The sequence below is a fragment of the Balaenoptera borealis genome, assembly GCF_965194805.1.
Source record: "Balaenoptera borealis genome assembly, chromosome: 3".
Lineage (NCBI taxonomy): Eukaryota > Metazoa > Chordata > Mammalia > Artiodactyla > Balaenopteridae > Balaenoptera > Balaenoptera borealis.
Window position 1 is genome coordinate 149,831,484 of NC_138866.1, and position 17,886 is coordinate 149,849,369.

The following is a 17,886-nucleotide window of genomic DNA, read 5'->3' on the forward strand; positions in this document are numbered from 1 at the left end:
ACTGCAACATTATTTACAATAGCCAAAACATGGAAACAGCCTAAGTGTCCATCAATGGATGAATGGATAAAGAAGATGTGGTACATATATATATACAACTTTTTTATATGTACATATACACACACACAGGAATATTATTCAGCCATAAAAAGAAGGAAATTCTGGGCTTCCCTGGTGGCGCAGTGGTTGAGAATCTGCCTGCCAATGCAGGGGACACGGGTTCGAGCCCTGGTCTGGGAAGATCCCACATGCCACGGAGCAACTGGGCCCGTGAGCCACAACTACTGAGCCTGCGCGTCTGGAGCCTGTGCTCCGCAACAAGAGAGGCCGCGACAGTGAGAGGCCCGCGCACTGCGATGAAGAGTGGCCCCCACTCGCCGCAACTAGAGAAAGCCCTTGCACAGAAACGAAGATCCAACACAGCCAAAAATAAATAAATTAATTAATTAATTAAAAAAAAAAAAAAAAGAAGGAAATTCTACCATTTGCAGCAACATGGATGGACCTATGAGGGAATTACGCTAAGTGAAATAAGTCAGAGAAAGACAAATACTGTATGATTTCACTTACATGTGGAATCTAAAAAAAATCGAAACTCACAGGTACAGAGAACAGATTGGTGGTTGCCAGAGGCAGGAAGAGGGTGAAATGGGTGAAGGGGGTCAAAAGGTACAGATTTCCAGTTACAAGATAAATAAGTTCTGGAGATGTAATGTATAGTACAGTGACTAAAGTTAACAATACTCTATTGTATATTTGAAAGTTGCAAAGAGAGTTATCTGAGACACCTGTGGGAAGAAGGAACCTTGGAACAAAATTAAGCCTCTGGCAGAAAGGGAAAGGGAAATGGATATTGGTAAGCAAGTAAATGCATCTGCAACAATAAGGATTATTTCTTTCTGTAAAACATCTGGGTTTAATGCCTTTTCTTTCCCTCCCTCCCTCCTTTCCTCCCTCCTTCCCGTCCTTCCTTCCTTCTTTTATTCTATTTCTTTTTGGTGGTAATGAACAAGACTTAGAAAACCATTTCAGTACCTCTTAGGTTTATTGATTTATTTAGGGTTCTATTTCTGAGTCAATCTTGCAATTTATTATTTTCTCGAAAAGTGTCCAATTCATCTAATTTTTCAAACTTAACTTTTCAAAAGTAATCATAGCATTCCTTTATCACTAAAAACAAACAAAACAACAACAACAACAACAATAGACTCAACAGTTCCTACGTCTCTTTCATTCCTAAACTTGTTCACTGGCTCCTTGTCTAATTTTTGTTTTGTTCAAACCATCCAAAGATTTGTCTCTGAGACATTTAAGAACTAGATTCGAGGCTTGGTAACTCTCAGAGTTCATTAAAAAATTCTATTTATGTAAATTTTAATTTTTGTTTCCTTTATCTTTACATGGTTTTATTTTGGTATTGTGTTTTTAACTTCTAGAGCTAAATTCTTAATTCATTTTATTTTCAATTTTTGTTCTCCATTAAATGTATTTAGGGCTATCAGTTTCCCCATACAGAAGTTCTTAATTTTGTTGTGGTGTGGGTTGTTAATTTTAAACTTTATGTGTAAGCTATTTGTATCCTGGCTAAAAAATCTTTGCCTTATTTAGGATCAAAAATATTCACGTATGTTTTTGTCTGGAAATCTTACTGTTCTACCTTTCATACTAAGAGCTATAATCCAACTAGAATTGATACTTGTGTATGTTGTGAAGTGGAAGCAATATCTTTTTCACATGGCTATGCAATTGACCCAAAACCATTAGGTGAAAAGACAATCCCTTCCCCATTTCTCTTAAATCCCAAACTATGTATGTGTGGGTCTATTTCTGCACTCTGTTCTGTTTCATTGACCTATTTGCACCAATACCATTGTGACTTAATTACTGTAGCATTAAAATAAGTCTTGATATCTGGTAGTGTAAGTACTTCAGCTTTGTTCTTGAAGATTATCTCTGATATTCTTGACTCCTTCCATTTCCATATCAATTTTGAAATATGCTTCTAAATTTTTATGAAATTCTGCTGATTTTGATTGGAATTACATTGAATTTGTAGGTCAAATTGGAGAAAACTGATTTTCCAATATCAAGTCTTCCAATCCATAAATATGGTATATTCATCCCTTTGTTTAGTTCTTTTTAAATTCTTCTCAATAATGTTTATAATTTTCAATGTATATGATTTGCATATCTTTTGTTAAATTAATTCCCAAATGTTTGTTATTTTGATGTTATTGTAAATGTTTTAAAATTTTTTTCTGTTTGTTTTCTGCTGGAGTATGAAAATCTAATTGATTTTTGTATATTGACATTATATTCTCACTATATTCACTTGCTAATACTAATAGTTTGTGAATTCTCTTGGATTATGTACATACACAGTTATGACACCTGCAAATAATGAGTTCTGTTTCTTCTTTCCAATTATTCTATGCTTTTAAACATTTTTCTTGCTATATTCCGTTACTTAGGACATCTAGTATAATGCTGAATAGAAATAGTGATGGCAGCTATGCTTGTCATGCTTCTCACTTTCAGGACAAAGATCTCTATAATTCCCCAATTGTGTATGATGTTTTCTATAAATTTCTTGTAGATGTTTTTATCTGATGAAATAAATTTTTTCCTAGTTTGCATCATTAATGTATATAAGCATGGAATTTTATTAGATGCCTTTTTGCATTTTTTGAAGTGATCAAATTTTTTTTTCCCCTTTTAATATAGTGAATTACATTGATTTTCAGATGTTAAACCAATCTTACCTTCCTTTAATAAACCTCACTTGGTCATTATTATTTTTTATTAGAATTTAGTATTTACTTGTAAGTATTTATTTTATTATTAATAAAAAGGATTATCCTTTTATATATCATGAGGTATGATTCTTTTTAATTTCAATTTTATTTTATTTATTTTCTACATACAGCAGGTTCTTATTAGTTATTTTTTAAAATAAATATTAATGTATATATGTCAATCCCAATCTCCCAATTCATACCACCACCACACACACCACCCCCCACTGCCCTCGCTTTCCCCTCTTGGTGTCCATACGTTTTTTCTCTACATCTGTGTCTCTATTTCTGCCTTGCAAACCAGTTCATCTGTACCATTTGTCTAGATTCCAAATATATGAGTAAATATACGATATTTGTTTTCTCTTTCTCACTAACTTCACTCTGTATGACAGTCTCCAGGTCCATCCACATCTCTACAAATGACCCAATTTCGTTCCTTTTTATGGCAGAGTAATATTCCATTGTATATAGGTGCCACATCTTCTTTATCCATTTGTCTGTTGATGGGCATTTAGGTTGCTTCCATGACCTGGCTATTGTAAATAGTGCTGCAGTGAACATTGGAGTGCATGTGTCTTTTTGAATTATGGTTTTCTCTGGGTATATGCCCAGTAGTGGGATTGCTGGGTCATATGGTAATTTTACTTTTAGTTTTTTAAGGAACGTCCATACTGTTCTCCATAGTGGCAGTGTCAATTTACATTCCCACCAGCAGTGCAAGAGGGTTCCCTTTTCTCCACACCCTCTCCAGCATTTGTTGTTTATAGATTTTCTGATGATGCCCATTCTAACCAGTGTGAGGTGATACCTCATTGTAGTTTTGATTTGCATTTCTCTAATAATTAGTGATGTTGAGCATCTTTTCATGTGCCTCTTGGCCATCAGTATGTCTTCTTTGGAGAAATGGCTATTTAGGTCTTCAGCCCAGTTTTGGATTGGGTTGTTTGTTTTTTTAATATTGAGCTGCATGAGCTGTTTATATATTTTGGAGATTACTCCTTTGTCCGTTGATTCGTTTGCAAATATCTTCTCCCATTCTAAGGGTTGTCTTTTCGTCTTGTTTATGGTTTCCATTACTGTGCAAAAGCTTTGAAGTTTCATTAGGTTCCATTTGTTTATTTTTGCTTTTATTTCCATTACTCTAGGAGGTGGGTCAAAAAAGATCTTGCTGTGATTTATGTAAAAGAGTGTACTTCCTATGTTTTCCTCTAAGAGTTTTATAGTGTCCGGTCTTACATTTAGGCCTCTAATCTATTTTGAGTTTATTTTTGTGTATGGTGTTAGGGACCGTTCTAATTTCATTCTTTTACAAGTAGCAGTCCAGTTTTCCCAGCACCACTTATTGAAGAGACTGTCTTCTCCATTGTATATCCTTGCCTCTTTTGTCATAGATTAGTTGACCATAGGTGGGTGGGTTTATCTCTGGGCTTTCTACCCTGTTCCATTGATCTATATTTCTGTTTTTGTGCCAGTACCATATTGTTTGGATGAGTGTCGCTTTGTAGTATAGTCTGAAGTCAGGGAGCCTGATTCCTCCAGCTCCGTTTTTTCCCCTCAAGATTGCTTTGGCTATTCGGGGTCTTTTGTGTCTCCATACAAATTTTAAGATTTTTTTGTTCTAGTTCTGTGAAAAATACCATGGGTAATTTGATAGGGATTGCATTGAATCTGTAGATTGCTTTGGCTAGTAGAGTCATTTTCACAATATTGATTCTTCCAATCCAAGAACATGGTATATCTCTCCATCTGTTTTTGTGTCATCTTTGATTTCTCTCATCAGTGCCTTATAGTTTTCTGAGTACAGGTCTTTTGTCTCCTTAGGTAGGTTTATTCCTAGGTATTTTATTCTTTTTGTTGCAATGGCAAATGGAATTGTTTCCTTAATTTCTCTTTCTGATCTTTCATTGTTAGTGTATAGGAATGCAAGAGATTTCTGTGCATGAATTTTGTATCCTGAAACTTTACCAAATTCATTGGTTAGCTCTAGTAGTTTTCTGGTGGCATCTTTAGGATTCTCTATGTATAGTAGCATATCATCTGCAAACAGTGACTATTTTACTTCTTCTTTTCCAATTTGTATTTCTTTTATTTCTTTTTCTTCTCTGATTACTGTGGCTAGGACTTCCAAAACTATGTCGCATAAGAGTGGTGAGAGTGGACATCCTTGTCTTGTTCCTGATCTAGAGGAAATGCTTTCAGTTTTTCTCCATTGAGAATGATTTTTGCTCTGGGTTTGTCATATATGGCCTTTATTATGTTGAGGTAGGTAGGTTCCCTCTATGCCCACTTTCTGGAGAGTTTTTTATCATAAATGGGTGTTTTGTCAAAACTTTTTGTCAAAAGCTTTTTCTGCATCTATTGAGATGATCATATGGTTTTTATTTTTCAATTTGTTAATATGGTGTATCACATTGATTGATTTGCATATATTTAAGTATCCTTGCATCCCTGGGATACATCCCACTTGATCATGATGTATGATCCTTTTAATGTGTTGTTGGATTCTGTTTGCTAGTATTGTCTTGAGGATTTTTGTATCTATATTCATCAGTGATATTAGTCTGTAATTTTCTTTTTTTGTAGTATCTCTGTCTGGTTTTGGTATCAGGGTGATGGTGGCCTCCTAGAGTGAGTTTGGGAATGTTCCTTCCTCTGCAATTTTTTGAAAGAGTTTGAGAGGAATGGATGTTAGCTCTTCTCTAAATGTTCGATAGAATCCACCTGTGAAGCCCTCTGGCCCTGGACTTTTGTTTGTTCGAAGATATTTAATCACAGTTTCAATTTCATTACTTGTGATTGGTCTGTTCATATTTTCTATTCCTTCTTGGTTCAGTCTTGGAAGGTTATACCTTTCTAAGAATTTGTCCATTTCTTCCAGGTTGTCCATTTAATTGGCATAGAGTTGCTTGTAGTAGTCTTTTATGATGCTTTGTATTTCTGTGGTGTCTGTTTTAACTTCTCCTTTTTCATTTCTAATTTTATTGATTTTAGTCCTCCCCCTCTTTTTATTGATGAGTCTGGCTAAAGGTTTGTCAATTTTGTTTATCTTCTCAAGGAATCAGCTTTTACTTTTATTGATCTCTGCTATTGTTTTCTTTGTTTCTATTTCATTTATTTCTGCTCTGATTTTATGATTTCTTTCCTTCTGCTAACTTTGGGTTTTGTTTGTTCTTCTTTCTCAAGTTCCTTTAGGTGTAAGGTTAGATTGTTTATTTGAGATGTTTCTTTTTTCTTAAGATAGGATTGTATTGCCATAAACTTCCCTATTAGAACTGCTTTTGCTGCATCCTATAGGTTTTGGATCATCGTATTCCTGTTGTCATTTGTCTCTAGGTATTTTTTGATTTCCTCTTTGATTTCTTCAGTGATCTCTTGGTTATTTAGTAACGTATTGTTTAGCCTCTGTGTGTTTGTGCTTTTTACTTTACTTTTTTTCCCTGTAATTGATTTCTAATCTCATAGCATTGTGGTCGGAAAAGATGCTTGATATGATTTCAATTTTCTTAAATTTACTGAGGTTTGATGTGTGACCCAAGATGTGATCTATACTGGAGAATGTTCTGTGTGCACTTGAGAGGAAAGTGTAATCTGCTGTTTTTGGATGGAATGTCCTATAAATATCAATTAAATCTATCTGGTCTATTGTGTCATTTAAAGCTTTTGTTTCCTTATTAATTTTCTGTCTGAATGATCTGTCCATTGATGTAAGTGAAGTGTTAAAGTCCCCCACTATTATTGTGTTACTGTTGATTTCCTCTTTTATAGCTGTTAACAGTTGCCTTATGTATTGAGGTGCTCCTATGTTGGGTGCATATATAGTTATAATTGTTATATCTTCTTCTTGGATTGATCCCTTGATCATTATGTAATGTCCTTCCTTGTCTCTTGTAACATTCTTTATTTTAAAGTCTATTTTATCTGATATGAGTATTGCTACTCCAGCTTTCTTTTGATTTCCATTTGCAGGGAATATCTTTTTCCATCCCCTCACTTTCAGTCTGTATGTGTCCGTAGGTCTGATGTGGGTCTCTTGTAGACAACATATATATGGGTCTTGTTTATGTATCCATGCAGTGAACCTGTGTCTCTTGGTTGGAGCACTTAATCCATTCACATTTAAGGTAATTATTGATATGTATGTTCCTATTACCATTTTCTTAATTGGTTTGGGTTTGTTTTTGTAGGTCCTTTTCTTCTGTTGTGTTTCCCACTTAGAGAAGTTCCTTTAGCATTTGTTGTAGAGCTGGTTTGGTGGTGCTGAATTCTCTTAGCTTTTGCTTGTCTGTAAAGCTTTTGATTTCTCCATTGAATGAGATCCTTGCCAGATAGAGTAATCGTGGTTGTAGGTTCTTCCCTTTCATCACTTTAATATATCATGCCACTCCTTTCTGGCTTGTAGAGTTTCTGCTGAGAAATCAGCTGTTAACCTTATGGGAGTTCCCTTGTATGTTATTTGTCATTTTTCCCTTGCTGCTTTTAATAATTTTTCTTTGTCTTTAATTTTTGCCAATTTGATTACTATGTGTCTTGGCATGTTTCTCCTTGGGTTTGTCCTGCCTGGGACTCTCTACACTTCTTGGACTTGGGTGGCTATTTTCTTTCCCATATTAGGGAATTTTCGACTATAATCTCTTCACATATTTTCTCAGGTCCATTCTCTCTCTCTTCTCCTTCTGGGACCCCTATAATGTGAATGTTGGTGCATTTAATGTTGTCCCAGAGGTCTCTTAGGCTGTCTTCATCTCTTTTCATTCTTTTTTCTTTATTCTGTTCTGTGGCAGTGATTTCCACCATTCTGTCTTCCAGGTCACTTATCCGTTCTTCTGCCTCAGTTATTCTGCTGTTGATTCCTTGTAGTGTATTTTTCATTTCAGTTATTGTATTGTTCATCTCTGTTTGTTTGTTCTTTAATTCTTCTAGGTCTTTGTTAAATATTTCTTACATCTTCTCGATCTTTGCCTCCATTCTTTTTCCGAGGTCCTGGATCATCTTCACTATCATTATTCTGAATTCTTTTTCTGGAAGGTTGCCTATCTCCACTTCATTTAGTTGTTTTTCTGGGATTTTATCTTGTTCCTTCATCTGGTACATAGTCCTCTGCCTTTTCATTTTGTCTGCCTTTCTGTGAATGTGGTTTTCGTTTACAGGCTGCAGGATTGTAGTTCTTCTTGTTTCTGCTCTCTGCCCTCTGGTGGATGAGGCTATCTAAGAGGCTTGTGCAAGCTTCCTGATGGGAGGGACTGGTGGTGGGTAGAACTGGGTGTTGCTCTGGTGGGCAGAGCTCAGTAAAACTATAATCTGCTTGTCTGCTGATGAGTGGGGCTGGGTTCTCTCCCTGTTGGTTGTTTGGCCTGAGGTGACCCAGCACTGGAGGCTATAGCTCTTTGGTGTGACTAATGGTGAACTCTGGGAGGGCTCACACCAAGGAGTACTTCCCAGAACTTCTGCTGCCAGTGTTCTTGTCCCCATGGTGAGCCACAGCCACCCCCTGCCTCTGCAGGAGAACCTCCAACACCAGCAGGTGGGTTTGGTTCAGTTTCCTATGGGGTCACTGCTCCTTCCACCTGGATCCTGATGTGTACACTACTTTGTGTGTGCCCTCCAAGAGTGGAGTCTCTGTTTCCCCCAGTCCTGTCGAAGTCCTGCACTTAAATCCCGCTAGGCTTCAAAGTCTGATTCTCTGGGAATTCCTCCTCCCATTGCTGGACCCCCAGGTTGGAAAACCTGACGTGGGGCTCAGAACCTTCACTCCAGTGGGTGGACTTCTGTGGTATAATTATTCTCCAGTTTGTGAGTCACTCACCCAGCGGTTATGGGATTTGATTTTATTGAGATTGTGCCCCTCCTACCGTCTTACTGGGGCTTCTCCTTTGTCTTTGGATGTGGGGTATCTTTTTTGGTGAGTTCCAGTGTCTTCCTGTCGATGACTGTTCAGCAGTTAGTTGTAATTCTGATGCTCTCGCAAGAGGGAGTTAGCACACATCCTTCTACTCTGCCATCTTGAATCTCTGTTGTTCCCTTTCCCAATGATTTTAAATTATTTTATTTATGATTCTTTTTCAGTATTTGTTTCCAGGAGAGGTTTTTGTTTTTTGGGTGGTTTTTTCCTGTAACGTGTTTTTTGGGTCTTGGTATTAATTTTACACTAGGTTTATAAAACAAATTGAGAAGTATTTCCTCTGTTGTTATTTTCTGTAACAGTTTGTGTGAGATTGCTATTACTTGACTAGTCAGATGTTTTATTCCCTTATGTGTCAGTTTTGTTTCAAGGAATTTGTCTATTTCAACTAGCTTTTTGAAAGTTATTGGCATAGATTTTTTTTATAGTATTGTCTTATTTCTTCATTGTGTGGAGAATCTGTAGCGAGTCTTCTTTCTCATTCCTAATTTTGATTATTTGTCCCTACTCTTCTTTTTCCTTAATCAGTCATGTTGGAGGTCTATCAGTTTTATGAGACTTTTCACAGAAACACCTTTTGGCTTTATAAACCACTTTAAAGAAGTTTCATTCTCATATCATTAATGTTTGCTCTTATCTTTATTGTTACCATCTCTCTACTTTCTCTGGATTCAATATGTTATTCTTCTTCTAACCTTTTTTTATATAAATTTATTTATTTATTTTTGGCAGCATTGGGTCTTCATTGCTGCACCTGGGCTTTCTCTAGTTGTGGCGAGTGGGGGCTACTCTTCATTGCAGTGCACAGGCTTCTCATTGCGGTGGCTTCTCTTGTTGCGGAGCATGGGCTCTAAGTGTGCACGATTCAGTAGTTGTGGCAGGCAGGCTCAGTAGTTGTGGCTTGCAGGCTCTAGAGTGCACGCTCAGTAGTTGTGGCTCATGGGCTTAGTTGCTCCGCGGCATGTGGGATCTGCCTGGACCAGCGATCGAACATTGGCATTGCCAATGCCAATCCCCTGCATTGGCAGGTGGATTCTTAACCACTGCGCCACCAGGCAAGTCCTTTTCTAACTTTTGGGGATGGCTGTTTAGATTAGTGATTTTCATCCAATTTTTCCATAACATATGCTTTTAACTCTATAAATTTCTCTCAAAGTATGCTTTAGATTTTGTTCCACAAAGTTTGATATGAAATCTTTTTCTTCATCATTCAGTTAAGTTGTATTGTAATTTCCATAGTGATATATATGATATAGTGATATAGTGACTTATAGAATATTTAGAAGTGTAGCATCCAAGTATGTGGGAATTTTCAAGTAATCTCATCATTTTATACCTTAATTCTACTATAGTCAAATAACATTATATTATTTTAATGTTTTGAAATTTGTTAAAACTTAATTTGTGGCTCAGAATGTAGCAAATTTTGGAAGACTATGATATGTAGTCTTCTGATGTTGGACACAATGTTCTACATATGTCAATTAGATCATATTTATTAATGGTTTTATGCAAAATTATAGCCTTACTGATTTTTGTCTGCTTATTCTGTTAATTACTACAAGAGACCTGGTAAAACTACCACTATGACTGTGCATTTGTCTATATTTTTTCTGTTTCTTGTTAATTTTTGAATTATATATTTTGAGGTTAGGTGGTTAGGTACACTCACATTTAGAATCATTACCTCTTCTAGTGACTTGACCTCTTTATCATTGTGAAACTATTTTCTTTCAGCACTTTGAAGATATTGCTTCATTGTCTTCTGGCTTCCATTTATTCTGTTGAGAATTCAGCTGTCAGTCTTATTTTTGTTCCTTAGAAGGTAATGTGTCTTTTTTCTTTGCCTGCTTTCAAGTGTTTTCTCTTGTTTTTGGTTTTCATCAATTTGACTCTGATATAATTAATAACTTTCTTCTGCTTGAGGTTCCTGGTGCTTCATGAATCTGTAGCTTGATATCCATCATCAGTTTTGGAAGATTTTCTCATTTATTACCTCTTCAGATATAGCTTCTATCTTATTCTCTTTGTTCTCTTTTTCTGGGACTACAATTATACCTGTATCTCAAATGTCTAATTTCCATTTTCTTTTTATCTGTCAGTTTGCTAATTCTCTGAATAGGTGTATATAATCCAGAAGTCAGCAGATTATGACCAGCAAGCTGACCAACTGTCTTTGTAAATGGAGTTTACAGCTACCCCCATTTATTTATATATTACTTGTGGTTGCTTTTGCACTACACCAGCAGAGTTGAATAATTGCAACTGAGATAACATGGCCTGAAAACTCACTTTTACTATCTGGTTCTTTAAGATAATATTTGCGGAACCCCAGTCTAGTCTACTAAGTCTATTCATTGAGATATATATTTAAATTATTTTGCTTTTTATTTCTACAATCACATTTTATTTTTGTTATAGTTTCTTTGTTTCTGGTGAAATTCTCCATCTTGTCATTTAATTTCTTGAACATTTTAGTCACAGTATCTTTGTCTAGGTTTTCTTAAAAACAGAGCCTGAGGCGAAAGCTATGTGCTAACACATGTTTTTTGACCGTGGGAATAGAATGAGGTGTTGCTAGGCCCTCAAGCAGGGAAACAAGACATGAAGCCAAGGCCAGAGTTACAGGAAATGGTAGTGGTATACTTACATTTTTAAGTTTCTATCAGTTAATGCCCATATCTGGATTTCCTATTTTTCTGATTATATGTCTATTTTCCCACTTTTTTGGTTGGTGTTAAATTTTATCTCTGTTGTATATCTAGGGTTAAAGTTTTGCTGCATATAGTAGAGGAAAGATTATAGATACCATTTGAGACTGGATTAATTATTGCTTCTAGAAGACAGGTTAGCAGCCAATCACCTTCATCCAAGAGACTGAAATAATTTGAATCTGGGCATCATTCCCTTTGAAAACTGGAATATTTCCAGTATTTTTTTTTGGCTGCGTTGGGTCTTCGTTGCTGCATGCGGCCTTTCTCTAGTTGTGGTGAGTGGGGGCTACTCTTCGTTGCAGTGTGCGGGCTTCTCACTGCAGTAGCTTATCTTGTGGCGGAGCACAGGCTCTAGGCACGCAGGCTTCGGTAGTTGCAGCGTGCGGGCTCAGTAGTTGCTGCACACGGGCCGTAGAGCACGTGGGCTTCAGTAGTTCTGGTGCATGGGCTCAGTAGTTGTGGCTCATGAGCTCTAGAGCACAGGCTCAGTAGTTGTGGTGTACAGGCTTAGTTGCTCCGTGGCAAATGGGATCTTCCCAGACCAGGGCTTGAACCCGTGTCCCCTGCATTGGCAGGCAGATTCTTAACCGCTGCACCACCAGGAAAGTCCTTTCCAGTCTACTCTTATTCCTAGGATACAGCTTTCTGGGGTCCCAGCTGGGAGCCTGGGCTGTTTACCAACACTCCTCACCTTGGCGGGCCTGGAGCTCCAGGTTTTGCTGCCTCAGCCACTTGAGTCTGATGACAGGCCTGCTCAGCTTCTCAGCTGCTCAGTCACCACTTGTAAGATGGAAAATGTCTTGAGCAGAAAGGTGGTACTGAAGGTGGTACCAAATGTTATGCTCACATGTCTGGGCTTCCTTTGTGTCTGGGATATTGGCCCTGCACATCCTCACTACTACGGTAGTTTTCTGATGCCTTCAAATACATTAAAAAGTATTCTATGCAGCACTTTTACTTATTCTCAGTGGGAGGATTCATCAGAGACAAACCGTTCTTCCATAGCCAGAAGCAAAACTCGTTAGAAGTCTTTTCTGTGCTATCCTCATCCCATCACTGTAACCCTGCCCCTCTCTCCCTCCACACACATCTTGTGTCTGGAATTTTTCACCATTTTATAATTTTACAGTTTTTTTTTTACCGTTTTATAATTAAATACATCAAAGTTTTCTTTTTTGGTCAACCCTTATTTAGATTTACTAATAAGCTTTACTGATTTATTTCATCATTACTGCTTCTTGCATCTCACTACTTTCTTGTGGATTTATATTACTTCTTTTTCAGTATATCCTTTCATAGTTTTTTTTTTTTCCTAGTGAGAGTTTCTGAGTGGTTAAAGTTTCTGTCATTTTGTGTCTGAGAAAAACTTTATTTCACTGATTACTGATTGATAATTTGATCATAGCTTGTTTATAAGTTGACAATTGATAATTGATTAGCAATGAATAATTTGGTTGTAGAATTCTAGATTAAAAAACTATTGTCCCTCATCACTTTGAAGGTATGCTTTTGTTTTCTTGCATCCATTATTGCTGTGAGAAATCTGATGCCATTCTGATTCTCACTCCTTTGTAGGGAATCATTTTTTTTCTTTCTGATAACTTTCAGAATTTCTCTCTGTCCTTGTTGTTGTATTTTTTACAATGTCTGCTCAGAACTTTATGAATATTTTTAGACTGAGTACTTCTGTTTTTCTTAAGGTCTAGAAAATTTTCAACAATGATGTAATCAAATATCACCTTTTCATTATTTTTTCTATTCTTTCTCTTGAACTCCATGTGATGCTGGCATTTCTGGATCTATCTCCCACAGCTTAACCTTTGTTTTCCCTCTCTTTTTCTCTTTGTGTTGTGTTCTGGGACCTTTCCTCAATTCACTCATTTGTTCAATCAGGAGGGAAGGAAAAAAAAAGTAGGGAGAGAACTTGCTGCCTGAGCAAAATAACCTGAAGGTAAACTTACCTCTGTCTATAACTGCTTGCTCACTCTCAGTGGTGCCCCTCCTCTATTTTAATTAGATACTGGAAAGCTTCTATGCAAACACCATGGATTTGTGTACATTTGAGTTTCTAGAGTTGTGCTTTCAGAAGGATTTTTCAGAAGGATCTGCTTAAAGATGCTTAAAGATGTTGTTATTATAAATGTAAGAATCGCAGTTATGTGCCATGTTGTAAGCAAACCCAGATTACATTTCCTGTCTCATTTCCTGTTCTCATGGAAATTAAAATCAAATGTATTGGGAAGAAAAATAAAACTTAAGTAAATAAACTAAAAATGCACCTACATTTTTGTGAACTCATTCACAGGCATAGAATTATCTGGAAAAATGACTCCAAGGAGATTGGTCAAAGATCTTCTGAGATCCCATTTATGACAAATCTAATCGACATGCTGTCACATCTTAAAATTCTGGGAATCTTCATGTACCAGAGTTTATTGTGATAGATGTGTTTGTCTACGTAGGTGACTTGTGTTCACCTGATGTTGAAAGGTGTGGAAGGCACTAGCTCCTTGCATGCGAATATGTTATCAAAGTTGTCTCCGTCCAGACCAGGTACACTGCGGCCAAGGACAGCGTGGTCCAGTTCTTCTTTTACCAGCCAATCAGTCATCAGTGGAGACAAACTGACTTCTTTCCCTGCACTGTGACATGTGGAGGAGGTGAGGCACAGACTTTGTTCATGAATATTTAGAGCTCAGAGTTAGAAATGACACATTTGCTTTTTTGAAGCTGACTTTAAAGTTAGCGTGGTACTACCAAATGTAAAATAGATAGCTAGTGGGAAGCAGCCACATAGCACAGGGAGATCAGCTCGATGCTTTGTGATCACCGAGAGGGGTGGGATAGGGAGGGTGGGAGAGAGACGCAAGAGGGAGGAGATATGGGGATATATGTATACGTATAGCTGTCTCACTTTGTTATCCAGCAGAAACTAACACAACATTGTAAAGCAATTAGACCCCAATAAAGATGTTAAAAAAAAATTAGCGTGGTAATTAGAGACGTGTAACCACACAGCATCCTACTCAGTGGCCTGGAATGCAGTGGTTTTAATGAATGTGTGTTTGCTTTATTCTTGAACATAGGTGAAAACTGGATTTAGAAAGCACCCTTTACTTTGAGCAGAGAGCTGGAAACACGTTTGCATGTCTCTCATGGACTCCAAAATAAAAGCCAAGAGATAGGGGGGATTTTTAATTCTTACCCATCAGAAAAACAAATATCTCTTTCTTTTTAATTTATTCCCTAGCTCTCACACACAGAGAGACGTTCTCATTTGGACACCTAAGTTAAAAGAGAAGCTTTCCATTCTGGGAGGTACATGTATAATGGGACTAAGCTTATTAGTTCAGTTGGTTCAATTCTTGGGAGGAGAATAGATGTTTCTCATAGCCCGTGCCCAAGGAAAGACATGATCAGTCCTGCTGGAACCTTCAATGGAAGCACCTGGTTGTGTGACTGTCCACCAAAGATAGCGTTGGCTGTAAGGACAGAAGGAACATTTTAGGTTCCTTTTGGGGGTCCCCCAACATCCTGCCACTTTCTGTACACCGGCAGAATTTCAATACATTTGTTCATAATGTAGGAAGGCAGTCTGCCTTATTTCTTTCTCTTTTAGCTATCTCTGTACCGCTGCAAAATTAAAGAGAAAAATTAATTTTGTCTCTCCCCAAATTATAAACACCTGTATGCTCCTTGTCTCCTCCTAGAAATATGTTTCCATTTAGAGCAAAGATTATTTTCTTTAACTCAAGGAGCTGTAATCTCATTCTGTTATTGTCTTGGGGAAAAATAAAAACATACACATAAAACCCACAAGGAAAGCATTACCAAAATTTAATTATGTTAGTAATCAAATCTACATGATTTGTGTTAAATGGCATTTCAGGGTTTTTGGTGTAATCAGGAAAATTAGCTCGCTGGTCTCCAAGGTATTTGGATGGACTTTCCTGGTCTTGTCTGCAATCATCTATGTGGGACACTTGAGATTAGTTTGGAGAAAGTACCAAGATTGCCACTGTCATCTGATATTGCAGACTTTCTGGCAGATATTGGCACCCAAGTAATATTTTATTGACTCCATTTGGATTTTCGTTCCTGTGGTTTTGACCTTGCTTTTTATAATGCATACCAGTCTGTCCTTCTACACTCAGCTTACATTTAAGCCTTGACTTGTAGAAAGCTGTCTATTGGTTTATAAAATCAGATTCCTCTCAGCAATCGGGCCTTTAAATGTATTTTTAGAACTTTAGACCAGTTGGCTGAGGCTGAGAACTTAACTTTGGGGTTTTTTTGTTTTGTTTTTTTTGTGTGTTTTTTTTTGGTGAAGAGCTCATTCTGGTTTTGAAAATTACTTTTTTAAAAACTTAACATGACACTTATGTAGTGACAGGAAACCTGGAATCAAATCTTTCAGGAAGTTAGAAGCATCATTTTGTGAGTTGTTTTTTAAGTTTATAGCACTCATCCTTGTGGAATGTTCACTTTCCTCAGAGACTGTACAAATTGAATTTAATAGAATCAGGAATAAGTCTTCATTCCTTCTTCTTTGAAGGCTTATGAGGCAGAGTGAGATGTAGGCGGGGAGGGTTTTGTTCCTCTCTGTATAGACAATGTTTATTTTCCCAGTTAGAAAGTTTATTGTCATCAGAGGTACCCCTAGGTACCCCAGGACAGGAAATAAGTAAAATGTACAAGCAATGGAATATTATACAGAAGAAAGAAGCAACAGTACAAGGGTAGTTCTCAGAAATGTAATGTTGAGTGAGAAAAGTAGAAAACAGAACAGGACTTAAAACACAGTATCATTAATTTACTCAAAACAAATACACACAAAACAAAATTACATAAGACAGATATATATTTAAGGACATATAAACAATAAATAGGTGTCTCTGGGGGATTGTAATGGGCGTGGTGATGGGAGAAGAGAAAGTATACGGAAACAAGAGAGCCTTGCACAGTGCCAGGATGACAGTGAGGAGAGGTGTGACAATGAATAGCTACCTTCTTTCTGTACCTGAGCTCCAAACATTTTCAAAGGCGTCTATTGTAACTTTTAGTTATAAGTGCTGAGAGTGACACAATCAGTTCAAGTGGTCATTCTCAATCTTGGCCACACATATTAGTCATCTTAGAAGAACCTGAGAGTCTTTTTTAAAAAGTCTTTTTTTTTTTTTTTTGCTGCTGCTGCACCATATCACCTAGCATTTGTCCAGAGATTTACATTTGTCCAGACACACATGATCTTATTCGCTCCCCACAACAACTCTAAATCTAAAGTAGTTCAGGAAACTGAAAATAGTACTCAGTCCAATTGTTAGCTCTCCATAGGTGCTTTGGCTAAAGAGCCTTACACCCCCTCGGGGTTAAGCAGTGGGCGTCTGCTGCTTCTACTACCCCGGAGCCTGGGAATAAAGGAACAACTTTATTTCTTTGGTCTCAATGCAATCATGGCAACAGAAAGTACCCGCTCCTTCCGCTTTGACCAGTGGAAATGCTGATTTCTTGGCTGCAGTGCTTCTGATTTAATTGGACCAGGAAGGGACCTGGGCGTTGGTGTATATTAAAGCCTCCCAAGTGGTTCTGTTATACACCCAGGGTTGAGAACCACTGAGTTAAGTTTCTTAAAGAGGAATAAAAAAGTGTGTGGCAAGTGATAACTTTGCCAAGTAAACCCCAAACGGATGCGATCTTCAGACTTTCTTGTTCTGCTGCCTTAGGGTATCAGCTCAATTCTGCTGAATGTGTGGATATCCGGTTGAAGAGGGTGGTGCCTGACCATTATTGCCATTACTACCCTGAGAATGTGAAACCAAAACCAAAACTGAAGGAATGCAGCATGGATCCTTGCCCATCAAGGTTTGCATAACTGCCCATACCCTTTTTCCTTTAAAAAGAAACAAATCAACTGCAGCTGTGACTGATCCACCCTTGCCAGGCAACACATTGCCATTGCGTGACCTTGAACGTACACTGGTGGCAGGAACCTGTATTCACATGTATAACCGTGGTCAGTAGGAATTAGGCTCATCAGCTTACTCAGTCTAGTTCTCTCTTGCGGGCTATGTGTCCATGTGCTGTGATCTTTGACTGTTGCTAACGGACCTCTTTGAGCATCTCCTGCACATACAGCATGAACATTCTCTTCATCCAGGTACAGTGCCTAGTCCATCTGCCAGCCGTAAATATCAGTAACTCACCATTTTAGCTTTTTAAACTGGGTCACCGATCACCACGTTTTGACTTTTGAAGTGTACACATTAAATTCAGTATAAAGAATGCATGGTGCAAGGAAGTGAAGAGTTTGAATGCCAGAGCAGTAAAGCTATGCATAAACTATCCTGCTGCATAATTTAGTACCTGATGACTTGGATTGCCTGGGGAAGTTTCCTGGCTTTACTACAGTATCTTAAAATAACAGCATACTGTCAAGTCCCAGAATCCCCCAGTTATCTGCCAGCTGGCTAAGGCA

General features: G+C 37.5%; 1 protein-coding gene across 4 annotated transcripts in view; it reads left to right on the top strand.

Annotated features, from left to right (window-relative positions):
- The window catches only part of LOC309626986 (endophilin-A3), a 651,420-nt gene that overhangs the window by 480,686 nt on the left and 152,848 nt on the right, over positions 1-17,886 (top strand). For all 4 annotated transcript variants that reach the window (XM_082388458.1, XM_082388455.1, XM_082388460.1 and 1 more), the window contains 2 exons: positions 13,960-14,071; positions 17,135-17,273. In XM_082388458.1, the coding sequence (XP_082244584.1) occupies positions 13,960-14,071; positions 17,135-17,273 (251 nt within the window). The remainder of the gene's footprint in view (positions 1-13,959; positions 14,072-17,134; positions 17,274-17,886) is intronic.